The 21,807-nt window shown below is 45.6% G+C and overlaps 1 protein-coding gene across 2 annotated transcripts in view; it reads right to left on the bottom strand.

Annotated features, from left to right (window-relative positions):
• Positions 1-21,388, bottom strand: part of YBX3 (Y-box binding protein 3) — a 24,547-nt gene extending 3,159 nt beyond the window's left edge. The window contains exons 1-8 of one of the 2 annotated variants that reach the window (XM_002722155.5): positions 20,849-21,388; positions 17,224-17,287; positions 16,218-16,251; positions 12,491-12,580; positions 11,691-11,813; positions 8,355-8,561; positions 2,044-2,141; positions 224-395 (exon numbers count right to left, since the gene is read on the bottom strand). In XM_002722155.5, the coding sequence (XP_002722201.1) occupies positions 224-395; positions 2,044-2,141; positions 8,355-8,561; positions 11,691-11,813; positions 12,491-12,580; positions 16,218-16,251; positions 17,224-17,287; positions 20,849-21,125 (1,065 nt within the window). In that variant the 5' untranslated portion in view covers positions 21,126-21,388. The remainder of the gene's footprint in view (positions 1-223; positions 396-2,043; positions 2,142-8,354; positions 8,562-11,690; positions 11,814-12,490; positions 12,581-16,217; positions 16,252-17,223; positions 17,288-20,848) is intronic. The other variant, XM_008249397.4, reaches the window with a different exon arrangement.
• Positions 21,389-21,807: the final 419 nt, after the last annotated feature.

The following is a 21,807-nucleotide window of genomic DNA, read 5'->3' on the forward strand; positions in this document are numbered from 1 at the left end:
AAAATGCAATTAAAAGATAAATTTATTTTGGTGAAAAAAATATTTTAAATTTATACAGAGTTTTCCCACAAACTTTTTAAAGACCCCCTCAATCATGGATCTTGAGCAAAATGAGGTTATTTGTTGTGTCAGGTTATCATGGAACAATAGAGCACTTGATCCATGTGATCAAGGATAATCTGATACCACCCCCTACCCCGACCCCCTGACTGGCCGGACCTACCTCTTTGCCATCTTGTGAAGGAGCATTGGGAGGACGGGGGCGTCGTCGGTAGTTGTACGGACGCCGGTACCCACGGCGAGCAGACGGCTGGTTTGGACCATTGGCTGCTTGTTGATTCTCTTTGTCTTCAGCTTCTCCGACAGCTGGGGCGGGTCGTGGGCGAGGCGGTCCCCTGAAGCAGAGGACAAGTGCGTAGGATGGGGCTTTCTCAAGGAAATAGAGCTTGGTCTATTTTAAGGTCTAATGATCAGTATGTATTGCTAGATTTATTCAAAGATCAATGCAGCAAATGGAACAATGATTTGGTTAAAAACAAAACAAAAACTTGTTTTTTCACCAGCTGGCCTTTTCATATGAGCACATACTTGCAGTGAACAAACATACACTGAACACATGCTGTGTTCCTATCAGGCACTCTGACAGGCACCAAGAAAAAGAAAAGTGGTTTTGTATCTGCTCTCTGGACACTCTAGGGAAGACTGGGTATTAAACATGAGAAGAAAATATTACTGTACGTCACAGTCTATTCACATTAAATTTTTAACTGCACTGTTAATTCTGTGAATTAGCATTATTGCAAAAAAATATACATATGGTAAGTATTTGATCAAACCATATGGAAGCAATGGTTTATATTTCAAAATAGGTCAACTATGACTTTTCCAAGATCACATAGCTAGGAATTGACAGAGCTGGGATACACATATAACTACTACTGTCTCCTTTTTGTTTCATTAGAACATTTCTACCAGATCTCTTTTACCTTATCTGTAGTAATTAATCATTAGAGATTACACCTAAAAGCCTTTCCTAATTTAACCTGTTTACTCTCCTTTCATAAAGCCATATCCACAAATCTGAAGGCAATATAAATGTCATTCCGAAGTTCTACTTCATCTATTTGAAGCATAAGGTAAAGAACAGTCAAGGCTTATCATATAAAAAGCTTCAAAAGGATCGTAGCAGATCTACCTTAATCCAGTCTTCACAAGGGATGAAGCACAAAATAGCCCACTCCTTCACTAATGTTAGCATCAATCGTAGTAACAATATTTACTACTTAGTGAGGCTCACTATAGCAGCTGCCATTAGTCACCCTAGATGCATTTAGTACATTTCACCCTATGGGCAGCTACAGTGTATTTCTTAAATGTGTCCAGTTGGCACATCTGGTGACTGCAGCTTAGAGAACCCAGTAGTTATCCCAAGGACATATGAGAATACTTTAAAAGAATATGGAAAAATGGAATTACAAGATAAATTGATTTTGGGGAAAAACACTTTTAAAACTATATATATAGTTTTTTTCATAAAATGTATTTTTCATGAAATTTTTGAAGACTTTTTGAAGACTCCTTGCACACCACTAAATTACAGAGTGGGGATTTAATTATGTGCAATTTGCCCCATAGCCTGGTTAAACTCCTACGTTGGTCTGCCTCAGTTATGAAAATAGTCAGTATCCCAATAGCCTCTGACAATCCAATTTTTTCCTTCATTTGTACCATTACTACCATTGGAACGCCCATCAGCTACTTTCTACTTATCTCATGTAATAAAAATTCAGTATTAATTTAAATTGCATGAAAGTTAATAGAACACAAATAGTTTGCTTTCAGGGATACCTAAGAAGTCTGGTTGTTATTTAGGGGGCAATGCGACATACACTGAAGAGTGCTCCAAATCTCTGGCATACAGTCAAAGCAGCCACATCTTAGGATGACTTTATAAATCCCCAGCAGACCCACCATGCACTCCTCCACGCCAGCGTCACTCACAAGTCCTGCACTGGTCCTCAGCGAGGGGAGATCGTGCCATACCTGCGGTATCTCGGGCGGTATGTGGGATTTCGATGAACCGGTCCTGGAAGCTGTGCTCCCTCCGGGATCCCATCCTTCATCTCTCCGATCTCACCAGCCTACAGAGGGCAAGGAGGGTTGGAAGTGAGTGCCAGGCACAGGGTGTGGGAGATACAGAGCATCTAACATTTTGAAAGTTGGCATATTTCATCCAATTCTGGAAAGAAAACCTCTTTTATGAAAGGCAAGGTAACTTTACTACACAATACATTTGAGCAATGAGACCTGGTCAGTCATTTCAAACCCAGACCCACTGAGCCCTCCAAGAGGGATCCCTTCAGCACCACTGCCAGTTTCTACAAGGATTCTCTCACACCTCACAACGGCATGGCATTCAAATCTTAACCGCACTGTCCCCTCTGACTTCTTCCCTTTAGTTTTTCCCCCTCTTATCTGCATGTGTTAAATATAATATTTCAAGAAAACAGAGTCTATCTTCTTGATGATAAATTTATTTTAAGCTATAAATTAACACTGTATGACTTCAAGGGAAAGAAAGAACAATTGAAAAATACTAAGAGTGAGAGTTTGGTATAGCAGTTAAAATGCCACTTGGGATGCCTGCATTCTGTATCACAGTGCCTGGGTTCGAGTCCCAGTTCTGTTTTTTGGTCCCGCTTTCTGCTAATGTGCACCTCGGGAGGCAGCTGGTGATGGCTCAAGTAGTTGGGTCCCTGCCACCCAAATGGGAGACCCAGACTGAGTTCCTGGCTCTTGGCTTCAGCCTGGCCAATCCCCAGGTGCTGTTGAGCATTTGGGGAGAGAAACATCAAGATGGGAGATATCTCTTTCTCTCTTAAATAATAATTTTAGGATCAGCGCAGCACACCAGCCATAGCGATCATTTGTGGGGTGAACCAACAGAAGGAAGAGCTTTCTCTCTGTCTCTCTCTCTCACTGTCTAACTTTGCCTGTCAAATAAAAATAATAATTATTTTAAAAACTCTGTAATTCTTTACAGTTGTATCTCAATTTTCCCTCCTTTTCCCAAAACCCAAATCCTTTCCTCCTCCTCAGAGCCAAATACTATCTTCCATATTTCACTAAGAAAACAGAAACAAGTTGGGGCCAGTCTTGTGGCCCTAGCGGGCTAAGCTGCTTGCTGCCTGTGATGCCCACATTCCATAGGGGCACTGGTTCAGGTCCTGGCTGTTCCATTTGTGAGCCAGCTCCCTGCTAATGGCCTGGAAAAGCAGTGGAGGATGGCACAGGTGCTCAGGCCCCTGCCAGGCACATGGGACTCAGATGAAGCTCCTGGATTTTGCCTGGCTATTGTGGTCGTTTTGGGAGTGAATCAGCAGATGGAAGATCTCTTTCTCTCCCTCTCTTCCACTTTCTACAACTCTGCATTTCAGATAAATAAATCTTTAAAAAATGCAAAAAAGAAAAAAAAAAAAGCACAAGAATTTCCATAATCTCTATCAACCTACCTGCAACTGCATTAATTTTTCTTCTTTCCCACTGCACTAGGTACATGGTCCATGCTCATATCCAGAACCAGGAATTAATTCTCAGGACCTTTTCAGCACACTTAGTTCCCCCTTCCTTCTCTCCCTCAGTATAAATGTTGTTCCTCCTCTACTGCATCACTTCCATCCAAGCACATAAACATGCAGAAATGGCACCCATCTTTCTCAACTTATTCTCATTATGAAACAGGCACAGACTTACAGGAAAGTTGGAAGCACTGAATGCAATCCTCAGACCCCATTCAAGTTTCACCCTTCATCCCAATAATATCCCTTAATGGCAAAAAGACTCACTGGGAGCATGCGTTGAATTCAGTAATACCTCTTTTGGTCTAGAACAGTTCTTCAGTCTTCACTTGGCTTTCGTGACCCTGACATGTAAGATCACAAGCCAGTAATTTGGCAAACTATCCTTCAATTTAGGCCCTTTGATGCTTCCTGGTGATTATATTTAACTTTTGCATCTTTGGTAGGGAAGTCACAGATGTGACCCTGCAGGCTTCTCAGTGCATCCTGTTAGGCGGGACCATCACTACCGATATTTGCTTTGCTAAGAGGTTAAGGTGCCCTCTGCCAGGGTCCTCCACTCTAGCTCCTTTCCTTCTTTGTAACTGATGAGAACTTTGTGGGGAAGTTATTTTCAAGATCTGTAAATTTCCTGTTCCTTGCCAAATTTTTCAGTATGTCCATTTATTTATTTATATCTGTATGGGCTCATGGTTTTCTATTTTATTCAATGAGTTATAATCTGTTGCTATCATTACTGGCCAATGGGAACCCCTGAGAGCTGGCTCATGTCCTACTGACATGTCTCCAACATTCTTGGAGTACTTCCCTTGCCTTCTGGAACAACAAGATGTTCCAGGCTTGTATTGTACTTTCTCTGTCCCCAGCTCTAAAATCAGCCATTTCTACACAGGAGCTTCTTTTATTTGGAAAATGGCATTTATAAACAAAAAACTGGGGGCCAGGTACATTTCACACTATTAAGGTATCCCTCCATTCAGTACAAAACTAATACATATGTGTCTATACATGTGTGTGAGTATACATAGCAAAAATGATGTGTTTAGTGTGACCAGAGCCACTTAGTGATTGTGGAGGTAACTGGTCAAGTAAGGGGTGAAGGAGGACGGGGGAGACTCACCACTGGAAAAAACAAACCAAACCCTTGCCCTGACTGCGCCCCTCCCTCCAGCTACTACCTGACTTCTTTGAGCTCCTTTCTGGATGCATATACCTCTCTTCCCTTTTAAGACTACCACCAGATGCCTCCTGAAAGGATGTGCAAGATTGCCTCTTCCCTACCCTGCCATCTCCCACATTCATTCTAATCAAATTTTTGTCTTTATCATCACTGACCTCCAAGTCGCCAAGCCCGGTGATCAATGCTCAGCCTAACTCCCTCTATTCATCCAGAATGCTTAACATTCTTCCTGGCTGCTCCTCCTCAATGCCCTTTGCCAGACAATCCTCATCTTCCTAATCTTTTATTGTCACAATGCCCAATCATAAGATCATAAGTTATTACAAATAATGATTACTATTATTGGATCACTTTTTCACCCACTTTCATCTTCTAGTTAATCCCACCTCCTGTTCTGACTTTAAATATGTTTTGGGACTCCCAACTCACACCTCCAATCCACTTGTGTGTGCCACTTCCTCCGCCATTCATGCCTCTTCCTGATACCTGCATGACTGGCTTCTCAACTTCATTTCATTCTCAAAGATCACTTACTGAGCCTCAGAGACTTTGTCAACCCCCATATCTAAAACAAGCCACTCCCTACCTCGTATTCTTCTCTCTACTTTATTTTAGTTTCTGTCTACTTGACAATGAATTTTCTATATGGGAAACAGACCTCCAGAAATTTTCATTTCTCTCTACAAACCCAATCTTTCTTCAATCTTCTCACATTTCTTTTTAAAAAGCAGAGCTACAATGTACTCCTCAGACCACACATTTGCTCCATCATCAACTGGTGTCATTTGGGTTTAAAACATCCCCTGAACCTCACCACTGAACTCTCACCGTCCATCCACTGCTGGCACTCTATAATCTATAATGATAGAGATTCTCTGCATTATTATAACCTATAATCTAGCCCACCGTCATCTATCCACTGAGAAACTATGGCGACTGTTGGCCCCTGTGGTCTAGTCTCCATAGGACAGTCAGGTCATTACTCTGCTACACTTCTCTCTTCAGATCCCTTTACCAGTCTATGTACTGGAATAGGGCAACAGTTCCTATCATGGTCTACCCAGCAGTCCTGACTTCCGCTAAGATCTTACCCTCGTCTTTCCTCCCTCCCTCCTCTTCTTTCATACTCTTCCAAACATGTGAGCTTCTCCTAGGTTTCCTGAACAAGCTGAACAGCTCTGTCCTCTGAAACTTTGATTCACAAAAAACGTCAGGCAGAAAGAGCAATTGCCTTGTGTAAAGGATGAGAGTCTACTAGAACAACAAAGGAGAAGTGAGTGGGCAGACACAAGGACTTTAAATCTTTTTCTAACACTTCCTACCCATGCAGCCTTAGGTGAGAGTTGTTCATTATGAAAAACACTCCTATCTCTTGATGTGCAACAAAAACAAAAACCACAGCCCATTTCCCAAGTCTGAACAGGTGGATTTAAAACACCTGCCACTCAGTAGATGCCAAACACCCTTGCGCTCTTCTACCATAAAACTCTTCAAAGACTACAAGTAGTTGCTGTTAGCTCAGTGACTGCTTCTATTTGACTTTCAAATATGAAAGAACTATTATCTTTAAAAAAGAGAAATCATCCAGTTACTGATACATCAGGCAATACTACACCCTCAGTGCATAAGGCAAATATCATGGGCCTGTATAGTACCATTTTTTTTTTTTTTTTTGACAGGCAGAGTGGAAAGTGAGAGAGAGAGAGACAGAGAGAAAGGTCTTCCTTTTCTGTTGGTTCACCCTCCAATGGCCGCCGCGGCCGGTGCGCTGCGGCCAGTGCACCACGCTGATCTGAAGCCAGGAGCCAGGTGCTTCTCCTGGTCTCCCATGCAGGTGCAGGGCCCAAGGACTTGGGCCATCCCCTACTGCACTCCCGGGCCATAGCAGAGAGCTGGCCTGGAAGAGGGGCAACCGGGACAGAATCCGGCGCCCCGACCGGGACTAGAACCCAGTGTGCCAGCGCCGCAGGCTAAGGATTAGCCTAGTGAGCCACGGCACCGGCCATGTGTAGTACCATTTTAACCCTACTGTGGCCAATGAACTTCAGTGTTGTATATGGAGTTAAAGACTTTTCTATGTTAAAGACTTTAAACATTTCATCTGATAATCTTGAAATAGCCTAGTTATATGCAATAAAGTTTTAGGAATTTTTACGTGCTGCTGTTAGTTTTCTTACACAGACTTCTGAGTCACTGAACACCCAAATATTATGGGATGCATTTAAAAGTTTCTGAAAAAAATTGATGAAAAGATCTGAGATGGGTTTTACTTCAAATATGGATGGGGAATGGGCAAAGAACTAGATGCAGTTGCCACTGAGAATATGCACACATGGTAAAAATCAGTTTTTAACTAATTCTGTAGCTGGTGCTCCACATGACACTAAAGAATCACTTTGCTCTGAACCTTCAACTCTGAACATCAAATAAAAGGTTTTTTTTTTTTTAAGTTACAAAAAAGTTGTACTCTCAGCAAATACAATACACACACACACACACACACACACACGATCTAAAAAGAATAATCGTCTCAGGAAGGCACTACTAAAGCACTAAAAATAAATGCATGCTACAATCTCCCTGACTTTTCCTGCCCTCATTTCCTAGAAGCTCAGGGTGCTGCTTTATGAAACCTACCGTGCCTCACGGACCCACTGACTGCATATATGTATGCTTACTTGCTATTTTTAGCACATTTGTCAGGGGCAGCTGTTGAAGAGTAGAAGGGAGAAAAAAAAAAAAAAAACCCAGGAAGCAATGTAGAAAGAACACAGTCATGCAGGATTGGATATGAGAAGGTAGCAAAGCACAGACTGAACACGATGTTCAGGCAAAACATGTTGGGGGTGGGGGAGGGTGCATGTGGGGAACCTGACCAAGGACAGCGAGGAGGAAAAGGCTGCAGCTGGCGATGACCTGGCCCTAGTTTCCAAGTTCCCTGGGAACTGCAAGGTTTGTGCGGAAGGCTCACGTGGCACACAACGAATCCACAGTAGCTCTATTGAAAAATGCTTCACAGTTAAAAAGGGAGAATCAACATTCTCCACTCTCTTTTAGGCTTTCTTAAAAAACTCAGTCTCACCTACATCCAGTCCTTCATAAATTTTACTCATGTTTCAGGCTTTATGCCAAATCCTTTGTATTGTATCGAAAAGTCATAACCCCAGGGTGCAGGCAAGTAATACCCCCATGGAATGGAGGAACAACTCTCTCTCTCTAAAACTTGTTTTTTTCACAACCTCACCGATAATAAATAGCAGAGGCAGATGGCCAATCCAGGCCTGGTCCGACTCTGGCATCCAAGCCTTTCCACGTGCTTATCTGTCTCCCTACCTTATTCTGCTCTTCTGTAAACTTGAACGCTCACCCTACCCGCTAGGGTCCCCTACTATCAGCCTGGCTCGCCTGCTTGTGCCTTTAGAAATGCTACAGGGGTGACTGCTCTGAAAAAGCAGACCACAGGCCTGTCGGCTCAGCCACAAGCAAGGTTTTGTTTCCGGCAGCCGGTGTTGGAGAAGGAGGAGGAGGAGGAAGAGGAGGCAGAGAAGGATGGAAGGGTGAGGACTGCTGAAGACAAGTCCCAGGTGCAATTTTACCTGCATTCTGTTGGGATGGGGAAAGACCCGTGAGCGGCGGTCAAAGGTCTGTCCCACGTGGTAAGGCGGGAACCGCCGCTGCCGGTACTGAGGGCGGTACTGGGGGCGGCGCAGCTGATTCCGGGCCCCAGAGAACTGCCCGTCAGTGGCAGGGGGCTCAAATCCTTCACTGCTGCCGCTCCCTTCCTCCTCCTCCTCCCCAGCGTACTAGCGAAGCAAAGAAACAGAGATTCAGAAGAGGTTGCGGCAGGCAAAAGAACCAAAGACTACCATTTAGGATGCGTGTCACCAAAAAAAATAAAAATAAAAATAAAAACCTCCTCAAAGCAACAATTCTGTTACACAGACAAAAATGCATTTAACCCAGATTATCATTTGATTACCTGGGATAAACTACATTAAGACTCAAGTAGATTCGTGCAGATAAAATATCAAGAAGCAGAAAGGCAAGAGCAACCAAGCTATAATGAATTAAATAGTCTCCTAATGAGACCTGGTGAGTCTCAGTTGACTAACTACCCAAAGGATATGCACAAGGTTCGTAACATTTAACTCCTCCAAATATGTCTCTACCAACATTTATTATCCACTGGGGCACAGGCAGGGCACTGCCAGAAAATAAAACATATATACATATATGTTTTATGTTATCAACATGTCAGCGAAGCCAGTGTATTCTCATAATGCTAAGATGCTTCCTTGTCTCTGCTTATTCCCTTATGAGCATATGGTAGAGGCTTTCAGGGGCCCAAGACGTGTGGTCTCCCAGTAGATGAATGCAGAAGCAGATAGGAGAACCCAGCTATCTGCTATCACACCATACAGCAAAGACATCTGCGAAAATGCAAACAGCGATGCCACTCATCTCATTCAACTTAGTTGTTTCATTAAAAATGCTTTTTATGTTAACATATATGGAGTTATTATAAATCAATCAAATAATTTTAAAAACTAATTTTGGAAACAATAAATACTGATAGATATACACAAATAAAAACTTAAGACTTCTCAATAAAATATAAGCATATCCATCAGTAAATGGGTCCAAAACCCAAAAAGTTTGGGAACCATGAACCTATGGCACGACTAACCTTAAAGGTTCAGGAATTAAGTTTTGATTGTTCTTTAATAAATAGTACCAAGTCTTAACAATGGCAGCATCTAAACCTTATCAGCAAAGGAAATCACTGCCTCATTTTGTATTTTTTCCTGTATTTACACCTTTACAGCACATGATATTTTATATATTTGATATTTTAAAAAGTTAACCAACCAAACGTCCCTCAGAGAATATGATTTCAAACTTCACTTTAAGGGGGAAATGCAAAACCAAAGACAGTCATTATGGGGAGTAACTGTTGTTGTCAAAGGCAAATTAAAAACAATCACAATAATACCCCTTTTCTTTGTGGGAGAGGAAGTTATTTAAGCATTTTTCTCCAGAACAAGTCCCTATGCACAGCTCAGCTCAAAAACAGGAAAAACCTCAACTCTAACTACAGAAAAATCAAGCTTTTTTTTTTCATAAAACCTTTATCAAGACATGATCATAATCACATAAACATATTAGCATAGTAAACGTTAACCAAAACATTAAGTGTAAGAGTGGATAAACTTTTATTTTGGGGTGTTTTTCTGTGTCTCTGAAGGTTTATACAGCCCTGTCTCTGATAAGAATTGTATACAACGCTAGTCATGGTACCAGCAGGACAAAATATTTATTCAGAAGATACTCTCAATATGCTGTCAGAACCCAGATATTACTACAAAAAAAAAAAAAAAAAAAAAAAACCTTCACTAACATATACCTGGAAAGTTTTGAAATTTTTATTTCTAAATATCTTTTATGGGCAGGACTTCAGAATTTTCAGCTTTCAAGGAAGATTTCAACTTCCTGCATCAGTTTTATTTCTGAGTTTAGCTAGAGCTCTGTGAATCTGATGAACTCAAAAGAATCACCATGGGGGCCAGCAATTGAGGCATAGGGGGTAAAGCCACTGCCTTCTGTGCTGGAATCCCATATAGGCACCAGGTTCGAATCCCTGTTGCTCCACTTCTGATCCAGTTCCCTGCTAATGCACCTGGAAAGTCAGCAGAAGATGGCACAAGTGCTTGGGCCCCTGCACCCATGTGGAAGAGCTAGATGGAGTTCCAGGCTCCTGGTGCTGGCCTGGCTCAGCCCTGGCCACTTGCGGCCATTTGGGTAGTGGAAGAACTCCATCTGCCTCTGCCTCTGCTTCTCTGTAACCCTGACTTTCAAATAAATAAATAAATATTTTAAAAAGCATCATTAAATAAAACTACCATGGAGTGGACTGCAACAGCAGCTCACTTCTACCCCCGCCCCTCCCACAGCTCACTATTACCCTGAGGAGTGTATCGCTAATTTAGGCAGGGTATGACTAAGACGGGATTAAGAGCAAAACACTCAAGTAAGCAGAAAAAAAAAAAAAACTATCAAAAGTTAAAAAAGGGTAAGTAATTCTCTGCCTGCAGGTAACTTTGCTCTGCTGAGATTTTCCAGAAGTTCTTCTTTGAAGGATCTGAGCAGTCACGACCCTGTGCTCTTGAGTTTCACTGTATGGTGCCAATTCCTGGTTTTAATTCTAGAAATGTCAAACACTGATTCAAATCTAACAAGGTGGACTGGGTTCAAATACTTCTTTAAACGGAGCCTCCCAAGAAAGGGCCAAGCTTGCTTCTGAGCTTCTTCACCTGCAGTGGGACCGGACCAAGGTCCTGAAACTCCACAGAATACCTGTTTCTTCACTCTGCAATAAAGGGGAAATGCTACCCTACACAAAATGGCGACCTAACTGAGGTAAGTCGTTGAATACTTCTGCAGCCCGCGTTTTTGTTGCTGTTGTCTTTGACTGTTCACAAGCTATTCACACTGTTTCCCGACAAGCAAACACGGACATTCTTACAGGTCAACAGTGTCGGTGCCAAGCAGTGGATGACACTTTTAAGTTGATGATGGTCACCCACTCTGCTCTGCCACTCAGTGCCACATGACGACATTCTGGCCAAAAGGAGGATCCCAGTGCAGAGAGAGACTCTATGGCAACATTGGCTCTCTCTATGTGAATCTTCCTGTTCCAACATAATTCAATGCCTCTTACTGGCAGTCAAATACACCATCACTATACAACATCTGTATGGCAAATCTCCAGTGAGACCAGTACTTATGGATAAATTCTGGACATCAACAGTGTCTCTTCTGAAAATTTCTCCTGTCTCTAAGACAGGGCATTTATTTGCTCCAAACATATATACTTAATTTTTAGACACCAGACATTTTTCTATCACTGATGAGGAAGAGGAACAATGACGTACACTCCGGGGTGGTCCACGGCGTCTGCCGTAGTAGCCACGTCTGTACCGGCGCCGATCAGCTGCGTAACGACTCCCTTCTACAGGGACTCCATCTGGGCCGGTCACATTGGCTGCTTCTGCACCCTGGGAAAAAAAAAAAACAAACACGGATGGCTTCAAAATTAAAAAGAAGCAAACACACACACACTCACACACACAGAGCTAGCCTTGGGCTAGAGCAGAAGCCTGGCAGGACATAGTACGGATTCCTGCTGTGATCTCAAAAACAGACCCGAGTTTTAACAAAGGGAAGGTGCCTGCTGATGTCCTGGTTTGAATGTATGTGGCTTGTTTGATCACACAGCTTAAGCTTTGCTGTCTTGTCAGGATACGCCAAATTCAACAGCAGTAGGTATCTCTTTAAAGAAACAGTGGATCTAACACAATTGTAAAAATGGAAGTGATTTGAGATCAGGAGTATTCCTCAATGAAAGCAAACCGAGACACTGTTATCTTCCTAGGATACTTTGAAACTTATGTAGCCCTGAGAGGTACAAGGTGCATCCCTATGCGTGGACCCACTCATGTCCAGCACTGAGTTTTTGGGAGTGACACTTCTGCTGTACTACTAGCAATAGAAAGATTCTTTGATTTAGTGACACAGTCTTTATACCTCTGTAGATCTCCAACAATTTCTTTGAAACAGACTTAGGGTTCTTATTTTCATGTGGGTAAGTGGGTAGAATAATGCTTAAATATATACATATTTCACACACCAATTTGTAAAAGGCTCTCCAGGGAACAACACAGCTTCTGCTCACCTTCTCTCCTTCCACCACATCAAATTCCACGGTCTCGCCGTCGCCTACGCTGCGCAGGTATTTCCGTGGGTTGTTCTTCTTAATGGCAGTCTGTTGAGGACAGAAAATTGTACTTCATGCGTATTTTAATACATCACCCACAGACTTCATTCAAGTTATTACAGTGAGCTTGAGGAAACTGACCTACTGTTGCTTTTACAAATTTATCATTCTCTCACTTAGATCTCCCAAATGATAAAACAAATAGAAACGCCATAAAAATCATATTCCACATGACATTTTTAAAGAGAGAGTGCCCATCTGCTGGTTCAGTCCCCAAATGGAGGCAATGGCCAAGGTGGGGCCAGGATCCAGAACTCGATCTGAGTTTCCCACATGGGTGGCAGGAACCCAATCATCTGCGCCATCACTGCTGCCTCCCAGGGTCTGCATTAGCAGGGAGCTGGAGTCAGGAGAGGGATCTGGCTGTGGAACCCAGGCAGTCTGGTATAGGATGCAGGTGTCTTACTCATTAGAACAAATGTCTGCCACACACATGTCTTCATTGATTCATGTTATTCTTCAAAACACATCCTGCTTGGGGCTGGTGCTGTGGCGCAGCAGGTTAATGCCCTGGTCTGAAGTGCTGGCATCCCATTTGGGTGCCAGTTCTAGTCCTGGCTGCTCTACTTCTAATCCAGCTCTCTGCTATGGCCTGGGAAAGCAATAGAAGATGGCCCAAGTCCTTGGGACCCTGCACCTGCGTGGGAGACCCAGAAGAATCTCCTGGCTCCTGGATTTGGATCGGCACAGCTCCAGCCTTTGCGGCCAACTGGGGAGTGAACCATCGGATAGAAGACCTCTCTCTCTCTCTCTGCCTCTTCTCCCCCTTCCTGCCTCTCCATTCCCTCTGACTTTCAAATAAATAAATAAATCTTTAAAAAAACAATACAAAACACATCCTGCTAAGTGGATTACAGAGAATCGTGGGTAGTTACTATACATTCTGTTACATCCTGATCACTTCATAACATCCTGGATTTATTAGTTGCCTCAAATCTTTCTGCATCTCAGGCTCAGGCTCAGATTTCATCAGGAGGGAGAGAAATGCCATCAGGAGATTCTTACACAAGCACAACAAACATACATGTTAGGTTCAGAGGTTTGAGTGAACAAGAGAAACCATCAGCTGCTAACTTCAAGACATTTTTAAAAAAGAAGCGGGATGATAAAGAATACAAAAACAGAATTAAAAAAAAAAAAAAAGCCAATGGATGGGACCGGCGCTTTGGCACAGTGGGTTAATGCTCTGGCCTGAAGCGCCGGCATCCCATATGGACACTGGTTCGAGACCTGGCTGCTCTACTTCTGATCCAGCTCTCTGCTATGGCCTGGGAAAGCAGTAGAAGATGGCCTAAGCCCTTGAGCCCCTGCACCCACGTGGGAGACCGGAAGAAGCTCCTGGCTCCTGGCTTTGGATTGGCTCAACTCCAACTGTTGCAGCTATCTGGGGAGTGAACCATTGGGTGGAAGACCTCTCTTTCTGCCTCTCCTCTCTCTAACTCTGACTTTCAAGTAAATAAATAAATCTTTTTTTTTTTAAAAAGCCAAGGGAATAAATATTTCTGACAGAATGAGCAAAATTATCTTAGGAACCAAAACATGTTAGTGGCAATCTGGCCTCTCCCTCTCCTTCTCATTTAATGGATGAAAAATCACAAAGCTGACACTTAGGTGACTGCTCTGAGGACAGAACGCAAACAATCTGAGGTGAAGGAGGGAGAAGAGGGGGATTTATATCCCTAGACTGGATGCATATATTTAGTCAACATTCCCGCTGCAAACCATCCAGATGTCAATGAATCCCTGCCTGTTTCCTTGCTAATGCCTCAACATCTGCTTATGAACGGGCCTCTCCCTTTTTCAATCAGTGGAAGAGAAAGAATAATTCTTGCAACAAGTTTCCATTTCTTTGGCTGGTATACTCCAAATGGTTAAAGGGGCTCTGAGTTTCTGTGGAACTAGGTCAACCTTATTTTATAAAGCGATTAGGCATGTGTAATCCAGCCCTTCCCCTACTCTGAGTAGGAGGGAGGAAGGAAAAAAAAAAAAAAAGAGAGAAACAACAAACAGTGAGCCATGGAGCAGAGACCTCACCCAAGGAGGAAAAAAAAAGGCAGTTCAGGACAGGATATATGCGCACACAGCTCCAACACTCAGCCATTCCAAAAACAGCCCCTCCCTGCCGGCTCCTTCTCTTTTTTTCCTGTTAAACTGGGCAGGCCTCAACACATTGAGGTGACTCACTACTGGGCCTCACGGGGGCTGGAATCAGGTCATATACTCATAGGCTAATCACAGCTCTGGCCACCAGTACAGAAACTTGGGAGGTCCTTCACACTAGCAGCCCCTCAACATAGTCCTCACCCCAGGAGATCTATTCACCTCTAGGTGTGAGAAGCAAGGCTTCCTTCCAGTGTGCTGGGACTTTCAAAGCTGCTGTGTATCTGAACAAAAGAATCTGCTCAAATTATGTAGGTACCACTGACCGAGGTCAGCCTAGCCCATCAGAAATAGAAAGGCTGTGGTTTCTACCACAACTGAAGAGTATCTTTTTAGATGTCACTATCTCCAGAACCCACACCCCAACCCAAGCCGACACACAGGAGCCTAAAGACAGGCAGTGAAACCACAGAAAACTTAGGTGCTTGACAGGGAACATGGCAGGCACACATGCTGGCAACAGGGTCTGCCACTACACCTTCCTTGATAGCTGCTGTGGTGTTATCACACACAGGGGGAACCTGGAATACCTGGTGGAAAATGGACTTTCATGTTTATTCCGGGGCTCCAAATTTTGAAATCTATGCACAAAGGGGTCTTTAGCAAGTGCATGGAAAAATGTGTGTTGTGAATGAATGATGCATGGATTTCAAAAGTTGGAGCACCAAGGCAAATTTATCTGTAATCGCATTGTCCACAAACTTTTTTGAAGTACCCACCTATTTCAGATAATTCACTGAAAACTAAAAATACAGAAAGAGCAGAACTGACAGGCGTTCTTTCTCCTTAGCCTATTTTGTAAATCAAGCCCAGGATAAATAATAAAAGTGGCATCCTCAGCTGATAATGTTAACAAACACCAAGGCACCTGCACAGAGAAACTCACATTTTCCAAAAATATATTTTCTTTATTTCCATTTTCTTCCAATCTAAGGGGATGTGGGTCTACTTGGGCATATGCTAATCAGACCTCATTTTTACAGGAGTGAGGACTATTCTGGCAGGTGGAGGTTTTCTCAACCCCTGGATGCACACACCTGAACCACTAGCTTCTCTGTGCGTTAGAGCCATTCTGACAGAGGGGTTAACCAATACCCAGCCAGGCAAAAGACAGAGGAGGAACCGCATTGTCGGTAGAACAGGATGCCAGCATGGAAACAGAATTTCTTTCCTTTTTTCTTTTAGTTTTTTTCGCTAAGGATTCAATGGCTGTAAAAAATTAGGAAGTGGTCAACCGAATATTACTTCATTCAACTGCAAAAATAAAACTGTCTGAAAACAGGTAACACGATGGACAGAAGAGTTTATGTGCCAACCTAAAAATATAGAATTGAGCTCACAACAAAACAAACCTCAGAAGCAGCTGACAGCACAGTAGCAACTGACAAGACTTCTGGGAAAGGAACCACAGACTACAGACACCCCTCCTCACACAGGCCATGTCAACATTTACAGTCCCTCTTACCTGATGTACAAAAACATCTTCTTTGGTGTCATTTCTGTGGGGAGACAAAACACTCACAATTAAAGGTACCAGGTATGGGGAGAAACTGCAAAGAGCCTGGAATAAGAATGTAGATGCCAAGATCCCAAAAGCACAACATAACATTTTTGTTTATCCTCTCAACTCAGTTCAGGCTCCTACAATGGATCCTTCCCAAAAAGGTCAAACTCCACCAGACACCCCCCTCCCTCCCCATTACCCCAGTGCTCAGATCCAAACACAAAGAAAACATCCCCTTCCTCTCCTCTCTTTCTAAGCCACGTGGTCTGTAATCAGAGCCCTACATTTTCCTCCCAGCAAAAGCAAAGCAAGACAGTGAAAAGGACAGGGCACAGCTGGGAGCTAGGCTCCCCTTACACTGAAACTTAAAACAGCTACCACCTCCACCCCCGCCACCCCACCCTAACCCTCCCGCCCCTACTCCACCAAAACAGATGAGGAAGGAGGGGAAGGGGGAGCAAAGCAAACAAGGCTACCATGTGAAAACATCCCCATCCCGAGACACCCAGCAGCCTGCATTTGCTGTGCTCATTCCTATAGGGTTCAAAGCAAACACTACAGTTTTCTACACAGGACTTGGACCAGACCCGCGTTACAGATCCAGCCTCATTACTCACTAAGTTGTGTGACCTCAGCAAAGTGGCTTAACCAGTCCAAGACTCCATTTCTCCATCTGCAAAGTCACTGACAGGGACTCACTTAATCCTGAGCCCATCCCACTCCTGATTTTCTCTCTCTCTCTTTCTTCCTTTGAATGACCAGATTTTATGAAACCAGTTATTAGCATTCTAGAAATGCATTTTAATTAAACATTTAACAACCAGCAGCTGAGAAATGAGAATATTTACAGTGCTTAGAAATCTTAAAATTTATACAAGCCATTAATCCAGCACGTAAGAAATTTATGACTCCTGGCATTGCGACGTAAGTCTAAAGTTAAAACACGCAGAGACACATACACACGTACCGATTTATAAATCCGTATCCATTCCTGACGTTGAACCATTTGACGGTGCCAAGGACTTTGGTGGCTAAAACAGGATTAAGCAGATAAATTAGTATCTGACCTACAAGGAGATAAAGCTCATTATCACTAAGGTCTTGATAACAACATTAAACAAAGCGGAGACCGAGACCGTACCTAAGGAAACCACTGCAAGTTTAATCCCAAAATATATCAACAAAAGAAAATGGAGCAAGATGTCATAAGGAAATGCTTTTCAGAAAACTTTCTTCCTTCTTAAACTTTTAAGTCATAAGATAAGAAACGGTCATAAGTTTATACATTCTGTAGTAATTGAAAGGGAAAACCAATGCTGAATGCTCCCAGTGCCAACCCAGAAAAGTTATTAGTGTAAGAAGGGCCACAAAGAAAAGAGTGTAGGTAGATGAAGGACTTTTAACACATCACTTTCACACTTTGAAATATTAGGCAAACTTTAATGAGCAACAGAGTAGCAACTTGTTAATAGGCAATCTACAAAGACAAAAAGTAACTTGTCTAGTTGCCAGATGGGGGCCTCAATCCAGTCCTGCATTTGCCACTCTGAGACATGATGTAACAGGTCTTGTCAAGCCACAGAGACGAACTGGGGCCTTTGCGTCACTGTTCACCCCACTCTCTGCAGTTGGTGGGAATCAAATTGAGCATTTTACACACAGTCCTCCTCTTTAAATTTGGGTATTGCCTCCACTCTCTGACAGGAGCAGGGCCACTTCTTACAATGCCAGATTTCAACAGAATTCCTTGGGGGAGGGGGAGGAGGGAATCTAAACACATTGTAACTTCCAAGTAACCTGTACTTTGTAGATCTCTGTTTATCTCAACTATTTCAAATACTAACCTTGGACTCAAACGCAAATGTCAAATTCAGTACCTCTAGGAACATACCTATGTCTAAATTGGGCAAATTCATAAGGAAATTATTAAGACTCAATGAAACAGGAAATGTGACAACAGATTACCTTGGGGAAAAAGTTTAGCAGAGAACAGAAGTGACAATTAACACTAATCTCTGCTGTCTCTCTATGAAATACACAGTTTATCATTTCCATAGCTTTGGTTTTCAAATTCAAAACTAAAATAGTAATTAGACTTGCTCTACTGTGGGCAGGGCTAGCCCTGACTTTTGCTAGACTGATAGACTTGGGAAGTATTTTAGTTCTCTTCATTTAAAAACTTCTTTATGCCTCCAAGCACAGCCATTTGTCCACGTTGACCAAGCACTGTCTAATTCTTAATTCCAAACAAGATCTCTGCAGTGGAACTTTCAAACCACCCAGAGCCTTAAGTTAGAGGCCCTTCTGATCAGAGCAGCAGGGCAGAGGAGGGAAAAGAAGGCTGATGTTTTAGATGCAAACGACAGCAGACAAGGGGTACTTTTAAAAATAATTCATATGCTTTTAATGACCTAGAAACATATAAAAATAGAAACTGTTTTTAATGGGTAGCACTGTTTGGAAGAGCCACCTTGCCAGGAAAGGCCGCACTAAGAGCAGGGAGGAGGAGAGACCAGGAGTGATTCTCAAGTCCAGCTGCAATCCCAGCAGACGGCTAGCTTTATTCCCCACTGCACTTGAAGGAAAATTCCTAATTCCGCAAATACATCCAAGAAGTCCCGTGGCCAAATGCATTCGCACTTGTTGCTTTAAAACCACAAACCCCTTTCCCATACACAAATGGGGAAAGTGGGGACAGAGGCAAACCACAAAGTTTCTATAATGTTCATCAGAAGTTAAGTTCTAGTTCCCTTAAGTATTTTCCTTGGCCTGTGTGCTACACACTGACGCTCAGGCCGATCTGCAAGGAAAAAAAAAAAAAACCACTGGAATGAGAGTCTCCCAGAGCAGATATCCATTTCAGTCAGCACTGCGAGCACATTTTAGGTATCCATGTGTCTGCCTGGCAAAGGGCAGGAGACGGCAGAACACACCAGCTGGAGATGAACCTCCTTGAGGTGTCATGTAGGAGGCTGCCCCTCCTGTGAGAGTTGGAGGCCACGGTGGGAAGATGAAAGACATCCGACTCAGCATCACCAGAGACCTGGCAGAGGCTTAACAGCAGTTGGTGATTGAGCAAATTGACTTGTGCTTTATCTGTTTCCTTCATCTCAAGAGGATACCACCAACTTTCCCTATCTCAGAAGGCTGCAAGGATCCAGTGGAAAACTTCAAAATGTTCCTTTGTTCAGAAATGAGGTGTCATTCAAAACGCACCCTGACACTGCTCTGGCTAACACAAGGTTACCTCTCAGACGGTTTGCACAGGAAGTGTTCCAAGAAACACTTGCTGGAAACAAGATCACAACACAATATTCGCTAGATTTAAGCGACCGGCAGGCCTGCCAAGAAAGGGCTACCTTGCTTCTTAACAGACACAGGTTCCCGTTAGCAGCTTTGGCTGGGAGCGAGGCAAAGCCTTGGATAAACAAGAACAGGGCCTCTCAGTGGGGAACATTGGCTCGGTTCACGTTTTTTTTTTTTTTTTCCACATCATTCCCTCAACTTTCTTGCTAACAGGGTAGGCAGGGCTCAGGGAGGTCAGACAAACACGCTCCCCGCCCCGAAAACCACTGCAAACTTCTCAGACATATCCTGTATCCTGGTTCCCAAGAGTCAAGGATGCCAGCACACACCCTCGGGGACGCGCAAGCACGCACCACCCGCTGGCTTTGCACTTGCCTCTTCTGAGGCCTCCCCTCAACTACTGCCCGAGTGAGAGGAGCGCGCTCACGTACAGGACAAAACCAACTGCCACCACGCAAACCCTCAACTGGCCCCGGCCCCCCAAATCCTCATATCCCCCTCAAATACCTCCTCTTCCCGCTGCCCTCCCAGAGCCACAGGCCCAAGGCGGCCGCGTCTCCATCTGTACGTCCCAACTTCTGAGCAATTTTTTTTTCCCCAGCTGCTTCACCACGTGCGTCCCCAAGAGGGCACGGCCAGGCTCGGCGCAGCAGGGCGCACAGCGCGGGGGAGGCGGCCACAGGGCCGGGACCCGAGCTTCCCGGGCGGGATTGCAACACGTCCTCGCCGGCAGGCGGCCGGCAGCAGCATGGCGCCTTTCCCAAGCCCAAGAGCAAGGGCGCCGGGGACGGACACCTGAGCCTGCTCGGCCGGAGGCCCGGCCACCTCTCCCTCCCAGTCTCCATCTCGCTCCTTACTCTTGGCATGGGGAATCCTTCTGCTCACCCAGATCCAAAGCCGGGACTCCAAAGTCCCGGGCCCACGTGTCCGTCTCTGCCCTACATCCACATCCCTCCCCACCCCGCGCCCCCTCTCCCAAACCCTGGCATTCCCCCTCCCACTTACGGGGGTGGGTGACGGCGCCTGCCTGGGTGGCACAAATCACGACTCCAACTCGCCCGCCCCAGGACCAGCGGGGAGGCGCGCGGGGGACGAGGGGCGCGCACGGCGCAGCGCGCTCACCTGGCAGCGCCCCTCGGCTGGAGGCGGCGCGCCCGGCACTGGGGGATCCGAGCCCCTCCGGGTGGCGGGGAAGAGAGCCCTGGGCCCCGTGGGAAATGCAGCCAAGCTGCCCACACGCGACCGTCCGCCTCGGAGCAGCCCCTGCCCCGCCGGGCCTGACTCACCGAGAACTTTTTTCTCCGCGTCCTCGCCGCCGGCGGTGGCTGAAGAGGCGGGGGCCGCGGTGCCCGTGGCTGCGGGGGCCGCGTCCCCGCCGGGGTTTCCTGCGACCAGGGCGGCGGGCGCTGGCGCCGCGGCCTGGGGCGCGCCGCTGCCAGCCGGGCTCTTGGGCGCGGGGTCCTGGGGGGCCGCGGCGGCCGCCTCCGCCGGAGCCTGCGGGAGGTTGGTGGTGGTGGTAGTAGTGGTGGTGGTGGTGGTGGTGGCCTCGCCCGCCTCGCTCATGCCGCCTGCTCTGCTCTCTGCGGGCACCTCGGTGGCGGTTGGGCGGCGGTTAGCGCGGCTGGTGGTCGCGGCGGCCGAGCTCGCTCTGGGAGGCCGGTGCGGATCTCGCGGCGCGGCGGCGGCCGGGCTGGGGTCTCGCGGCGGAGGCGGCTCGAGCTCTCGGGCTGCGCGCACGCTCTTGGGCTCCTCGCTCGATCTTACTGCCCCAAAAATGGCCCCGCACAAGTTTTTCTAGGCGGCGCACGGGCCGGCGAGGGAAGGGCGGGCCGGGCATGAGGGTGGGGAACTTGGCTCCGGACTGGGGACGGGGCCTCATTAGCATTTAAAGGCGCCTGGCGCCCGGGCCGCTCCCCTACCCGCTCGCGGCCGGAATGCGCGGCCCAGGCAGCCGCGGAGCGGAGCGCAGGCGGCGCTGGGGTCCCGGTCGCTTTGCGAGGAGCCAGCGACCGCGGTTCCTGCCACCGCGGTTCCTGCCTGGGAGCCGGGGCAGAGAGGCTTCCCCCGACCTAGACACATCCCGAGCCTGGAGATTGAGCACAGGCGATCTGGGCGTGCGAATTACGCCGCGCTCCGCTCTCGCAAGCAATTGTTTTCCACTCCTTTATGTGGATTCCTTCGATGCCATTCGGCTCCAGAAATGATTCCTGGTCGAGCATTAAGAACGGAAATAGGGGCGGGCGTC

The sequence above is a fragment of the Oryctolagus cuniculus genome, chromosome 9, assembly GCF_964237555.1.
Source record: "Oryctolagus cuniculus chromosome 9, mOryCun1.1, whole genome shotgun sequence".
Classification (NCBI taxonomy): domain Eukaryota; kingdom Metazoa; phylum Chordata; class Mammalia; order Lagomorpha; family Leporidae; genus Oryctolagus; species Oryctolagus cuniculus.